The sequence below is a fragment of the Condylostylus longicornis genome, unplaced genomic scaffold (assembly GCF_029603195.1).
Source record: "Condylostylus longicornis isolate FDR11 unplaced genomic scaffold, ASM2960319v2 ptg000020l, whole genome shotgun sequence".
Taxonomy (NCBI): Eukaryota; Metazoa; Arthropoda; class Insecta; order Diptera; family Dolichopodidae; genus Condylostylus; species Condylostylus longicornis.
Genome location: NW_026577989.1, coordinates 58850 through 65378, shown reverse-complemented (window position 1 = coordinate 65378; position 6529 = coordinate 58850). Strand labels below are relative to the sequence as shown.

The 6529-nt window shown below is 28.7% G+C and overlaps 2 protein-coding genes across 2 annotated transcripts; one reads left to right on the top strand and one right to left on the bottom strand.

The window, feature by feature from the left end:
• The first annotated feature begins 225 nt into the window (after positions 1–225).
• Positions 226–2789, top strand: LOC129606622 (asparagine synthetase domain-containing protein CG17486). The gene has a single exon (XM_055517035.1). The coding sequence runs from the start codon at positions 1041–1043 to the stop codon at positions 2787–2789; it is 1749 nt and encodes a 582-aa protein (XP_055373010.1). The 5' UTR covers positions 226–1040.
• On the bottom strand, positions 2782–5962 carry LOC129606621 (ubiquitin carboxyl-terminal hydrolase 5). Its single transcript, XM_055517034.1, has 12 exons — positions 5864–5962; positions 5633–5758; positions 5395–5577; positions 5070–5342; positions 4680–5009; positions 4520–4623; positions 4272–4461; positions 3990–4201; positions 3813–3935; positions 3366–3757; positions 3103–3303; positions 2782–3035 (listed from the first exon to the last, which is right to left on the bottom strand). Exons 1-12 carry the CDS (start codon positions 5957–5959, stop codon positions 2863–2865), a joined length of 2403 nt encoding a protein of 800 aa, XP_055373009.1. The 5' UTR covers positions 5960–5962; the 3' UTR covers positions 2782–2862.
• Positions 5963–6529: the final 567 nt, after the last annotated feature.

Genomic DNA, 6529 nt, shown 5'->3' with positions numbered 1-6529 from the left:
TACAGTATTTGTAATAAATTTTATATTATATAATTTTACATAGGTATTATTTATTAAAAGAATAAAGAAAAAATTTAAAGTAAAATTTTAGATTGTGTTATTAATTTGATAACATTTTAATGAATAATTTTTATTAATAATTTTATTAATAATTTTTAACCTATAATATATGAGTTACAAATGTCTAATCTACTAAAGTAGTATAAATACAGATTTAAAAATCATTTATTTATAAAGGTGCAGAGACACAATAGTTTGGGTATTATGCATTTTACATGCTAGTGGGCACTGTTATGTAGATACATAATGGGCACAGTTTCATAACACAAAAGTCTCTTAACTATTTACGATTTTTGATATTTTATTATTTTATAAATATAATTTTGTAAATCAAATCTGATATGATTATTTTCCAGTTGCAGTTTAATTTTGTGCGATTCCATTTAATAAAATAACCCAGAATCTATATTTTTTTTTTGCAATTGTCACATTTTGCAGTTTGAAAAGCTGTGTCATTGTGTTTAAGGCATAAATTTGTGATAAAATTCTCCTGTAAATAATTTTGCTCTTGATTTTGATTTAACCTTTAACACGAAACAAAGCTTATTATTTTTTACTGAGATAATAACGGAGTAAAAATTTAATTCGGTCTCGTGAAGGAACCTAATACTTAGTTATAAGTTATAAAATATAATATTCAATTTTGTGCTTTCATATTTCGTGTTATAATTGCATTTGTGTTCAAACTTAACTTAAAAATGTATGAGCGAAAAATGTTTGAGCATTTGTGGTATAGAAATGTCAATGATACAATGTCACATTTTATTACAATAATAATAATAATGCCAAAAGAACGAAAGAGGTTATTAAATTTTAATTATACATAAATATTTTTATTTTACTTATTTGTTGTAATTTATAAGAACGTTGTTCTATTTGTTTATCTTTTCCCGATTATATTAGCGTTTAGATAAAATATAAATTTAATTCTAAATTTGTGAAAATTTTAAAATAAATGATATCTAGAAACAAACTAAATAATGTGCGGTATTCTTTGTTTATTAAGTTTGGATTTAAATATACCACATATAGTAGAAGAATACAAAAGAATTTTAAAAAATCGTGGACCGGATGTACAAAATTGTGTTTATGAATGTAATGATTTAATTGCTTTTTTTGGTTTCGTTTTATGGCAACAAGGTGAACAAGTATTCTCTCAGCCAGCCGTCTCCGAAAAGTATGTTTTACTTTTAAACGGAGATATTTATAACGCAAATAAGCCACTATTAATGTCGGACACTGAATGGCTATCGCTAGAATTACAGAAATGTGAGACGGAAAACTCCATCATTGAATTAATTCGTTCATTGAAAGGTCCTTACAGTATAATATTTTATGATAAACAATTAAAATTATTATATTTTGCAAGAGATCCTCTTGGTCGTAATTCTCTTGTAGTAGAACGTGACTTTTCTAATAATTTGATAAAGATTGCAAGTACATCAAATTTTTCTAACAAGAAAAACATTCCTGCAGAATTACCCCCTGTTGGATTATATAAATTACATATAGAATATGAATCTAATAATGCATGCTTGAATTTGAAAAATTTTGAGTTATTTTCATGGAAATTTATTTCACCAGATCAGAAAGAAAGTATAGAAAGTATATTTCAGAAACCTTTAATCGAAAGTGTAGTGCCGGAAAATCCACATGGTATACGCTTAGAAATGTTAAATAATAGAAAGTACTTTAATTTTTATGAAAAAGTTCAAAATCTTAACACAAATGTAACAGATAAAATGGTTGAGCTTCTAAAAGATGAGGAAATAGCATTATGTGTTGAAGATGTTATAAATTTACTTAAATTTTCGTTGAAAGATCGAATTTTAAACACACCAAACTTCTGTGTGGCTTGCATAAAAGAAAGTAGGATGTGCAATCATTCAAAAATTGGCATACTATTTTCAGGAGGATTGGATTGTTCAATATTAGCAAAATTGTCAAACGATTTTTGCAATAAATCGGACTCAATTGATTTAATCAATGTGGCATTTGAAAATGTAAATTCTAAAAATGAACAACAAATCGATTGGTATACTCCAGATAGAATAACTGGTTTAAAGTCCTTTAAAGAACTAAAAGAATTAATGCCTGAAAGAAAATGGAATTTTGTGGAGGTCAATGTTACAAGAAAAGAATTAGATTTATATTTGTCGAAAACTATCAAGCATTTAATTTATCCATTAAACACTGTATTGGACGAATCTTTAGGTGCATCATTTTGGTTTGCTTCTAGGGGAAAAGGTGTTTTAGAAAGTGAGTTATATCAAACTACTTGTCGTGTTATATTACTGGGCAGTGGTGCAGATGAAATGTTTGGTGGATACACAAGGCATCGAAATGCTTTTGTAAGGACTCAGGGAGAATTTTCTACTAAAATTAATGCGGTACGAAAGGAATTGAAAACGGATTGGGATCGAATAGCGTTTAGAAATTTAGGTAGAGATGATCGTGTGATAGCAGATAATGGAAAAACAGCAAGAGCGCCATATATTGAAGAAAATTTCGTCAGTTATATAAATAATTTGGAACCAGAACAAAAATGTTGTTTTATATTAGGTCAAGGTATAGGCGAAAAACTCTTGCTAAGATTATGTGGTCTTAAATTAAACTTACGCTATAGTTCAACTTTGCAAAAGCGTGCTATTCAATTTGGATCAAAAATTGCTGACAAAAAGCAAAATGCCACAGATATTTCGAAATATCTCTTACATTTAGAAAATTAAAATTTCTTTTATAACAAAATTTACAATCAATTAGATTTTCTTTTATTTAGTTTTTATAAAAAAAATTCTAAATTTAAACTCTTTCGTACAAGTACAAATATCCAAGTTCTTTGGGAGGGTTTTGTGAGATCGCAACTTTACTGTCGTTAAATATTATCCATTGATTATCTTTTAATAAATGACAAACATAATGTCCAACTTGAGATGATGTCCCCATATGAGAAATGAATCCAACTAATCGATATTCTAAAATATTATAAATACCCGAATAAACAAACGTCTGTTAAAAAGAAAAATATTATAATATACTTACTAGAAGAACCATCTCTCATTTTTGGTGTGCATGGTTCTTCATCATTTTCTGCGCCATCAAGATCACCCTGATGCGAAAAAATCCAATCAGTAGCACGTTCAATATTGTTTTCAGTAGCTTTTAGGGCTTTAATAGCTTGTATTTCATTAAAACCCATTCCCATTAGCATTTCAAGGCTATTAGGATCTGCTCTAAAGCTGCCTAAATTTTAAATTCAATTTTGAATGTCACTTTTTTGTATAAATTGAAATCTTAATATGTACCTGATTTTTGATTTTCTAAACCAGGTGGGACAAATCGATCATTAAAATCTGAATCGGTTATATGTTCCATTATCCACTGTGTAGCTGGTTCTAATCCACTATTTTTTGTAGAAAAAATTGCTCGTTTGCAAGCGTCGATTGGAAATCCCATTTCAACTAAAGAATTCAGAACCTTTTCATCCATAGGCGGGCTATCAAGTTGAGTTTTATCATCCAATTCAGGTAACAATTCTTCTCCAGGTTGCAGTCCGCTGCTTTTGAGACTAGATAAATCCAAAATATCTGGAATATCAATGGAAACGTCTAGTTTCATTGACGTCCAATCTTCTCTCAGCATAAACTTTTTTAAATGTAACATCAAATAATCCGGCATTGTAGCTAAACGAGAAGTTCTAAAAATATACATTAATTTTTTTTTATATTCATTCACTGTTGTGTAAAACTCACTTCTTAGCAGAAGTTTTATCTCTAATGGCTGTGCTGTAATATTGTTCGATTATTTCACTCTGTGAAAATGCATCTAAACATGCCTTTAATGTTATTTTTGGTCTAACCAATGAATCTGGTGGCCTAAAATTTTTGATACACTAAAGAAATATAATCCCTTTTATCAAATAAACATACAGTTTTTGACCGTTCTTTTGAGCTTCAGCTAACTTTTCTTCATATTCTTTCACTTCATCTAAATTGGTAGCCATTTTCAAAGGTATTTGCAGGGGCAAACAGTATTCATCACGTGTTGTGTATTTTACTTTTTTACTGGCTTGACATTCAACACGATCTTCTATACTGAATTTTAGAGCATTAGCTGGGTTTTCTTGATTTCTGCTATTTCTCTAATAAATACAAAATAAAAAGAATTAAAGGCTTTAAGATGTATTTTGTTTTAAAATATTAACGAATTACGTCTAAAATATTGATTAAGTGTAGAAAAAATTCCTGAGCGTCTTGCTGATGCTTGGTGGAGAAATCTGGATGATTTTTGCCAATTAAATTTTTGAACATTGCTGGTGAAATTCCAGTCGATTCAGAATCAAGAGAATTGTCTGGAATACTGCTGTATTTTCCGCTACACAAACCAGTGCCCAACTTAGCCCTGAAAAATTAGAACAAGCTGTTTAGTTGTGAAAATATAATAAACTGTGTTAACAAACATTTGAATATTGAAATCATTTGCAGGATCATCTGGATATGTAGCAAAGTAATCGCTAGCACCAAGTACAAATCTTTTAACAAAGTCAGGGATTGTAAATAGAACCTAAATACCAAGGCATGTTATAATTTATCTTTATCGATATAAAAAAAATTATTTACCTGCATTACACTATTTAAATAGCACGAATTTCCTAAATTTTTCATTCCAGTATATCCAGGTCCAGACATTGGAATTAAATTACTATTACTTTCAGTTAGGATATCCCATTCTCCTATTTTCTGATTTATGTCTAATTCTAATTCAACCATCGACTTTTCTGTTTTTGTCATTTGGGCTACTTTAATTCCAAAATGGGCTAAATGATCAACTAAATACGGATCTTCAACCATATCATCTTCAGCATAACTGAATACATCTCCTTTCCCCTCTGCAGTAATTGTTCCTAATTTAACAGCTAAAGGAAATCTTGTTTCGTGATAATGCTCCACCTAAAATATTGACAAATAATATAAGAGATATATTATCTCTTAACAGAAATTAATACATACCGCATGGTCATTTCCTCCACTACCATCAAAAAATTTTCTTCCACATAAAATCGACCCATCCGTTAAATTTAACCATAAATTATTAGTAAGGTCGCACTTCTCACATTTCCAACCAGAAGGTGGAATTTTAATACCATTTTCTAGCTGTCTTAAATCCTTTGCAAATTTTGATACTTGCCTTACTTCTCCATCCCACGTTCCAGCTAAAGAAGATTTTTCTAATTTTTTTATAGCTGATTCAGCATCAATAATTGCTTTAACGGATTGAGATATCTTAAATGTAAAAGATAAGTAAAAAATATATAAATTTTTCAAAACGTCTCACAATCATAGGCAAATTTTCATCAGGGTATGAGTAAGTTTTTTTTTCTGGGAAAACAATAATGTTATAAAAATCTTTGTATTCGAACTTTTTCTTTCCAATATTGGGATCGAAACCACCTTCTACGCCGATCGCTAAACGCGTAATTTTTTTTTCAGGTCCATCTGCTAACTGTTCTTGTGGTATCTAACGAAAACAAAATCAATATTTAGGTTTTTTCTTAATTTGATCGTATATTTACTTCATATTTTTCCCGACGCCAATGCAAATACACATGATTTCCAGTTTTTTTAGCGTAACCTTCAACAAAATCTTCACCAAAACCCAAAAACGAGGTCAAACTAATATACAGTCCGGTTGGTGATTCCTAACAAAAATTTTTAATTATTTTTTTATAAATCAATGACTAATAAAAAATATACATATATTTAATTTCATATTTTATGCAAAATCATTTCCATCAATGGCTTACCGGTGTGTCAAAGCTATAAACGCATTCATCCTTATATACGTTTTCAAAATTATTTGGAACTCGGATTTTACTTAGATTATTTTGTAAACATTCCATGCTTAATAAATTTCAAAATATTATAAATGAAATTACAATCTTCCTTATGGTTAAATTAAATTCCAAACAATTGCTCCACTTCACCGCTTCTTCTAAACAAAATGAAAACAGAAAGTTTCACTTCATAAAAATAACTATGAATGACTTGTCAAAAATACTAGCTTGTTGTCAAAAATACAGGAATGCCATAAAAATCTGATGAAATGTTAAAAGTAATCAGAATAAGAATGCAGAAAATGAAAACGTGAAAACTATATATAAAGAAATAAAGAGAATATAATGGATGAAACTTAATAATAAAATTTAAAATAATTTAAACAGGGTTATTTTTTTTAATCAACCTAATTTTGTTGATCCTAACATCAAAAGATATGATAGATTCAAAAAATTGAGTTTCCTACGAAAGTGATTACCGGCACGTTATTTCTATGAAAAAGGTACAAAAAAGAAATATTTTGAATTGTGTAAAATAGAGAAGTAAAATAGAGACTCACAATACATTTTTTGCACATTACCGTTTCAGATAAAAATTACAATCTATAGTTTTAAAATGTAATCATTCTTCCAACT

What these genes read in the sequence shown, in the direction of transcription:
- LOC129606622 (XM_055517035.1), top strand. Translation starts at nt 1,041, where the DNA reads ATGTGCGGTATTCTTTGTTTATTAAGTTTGGATTTAAATATACCACAT.
- LOC129606621 (XM_055517034.1), bottom strand. Translation starts at nt 5,959, where the DNA reads ATGGAATGTTTACAAAATAATCTAAGTAAAATCCGAGTTCCAAATAAT. An exon ending in GTGGAGGAAATGACCATGCG is followed by an intron (nt 5,010 to 5,069) that starts GTATGTATTAAT and finishes TCAATATTTTAG; the next exon opens with GTGGAGCATTATCACGAAAC. An exon ending in AATGAGAGATGGTTCTTCTA is followed by an intron (nt 3,036 to 3,102) that starts GTAAGTATATTA and finishes ATAATATTTTAG; the next exon opens with AATATCGATTAGTTGGATTC.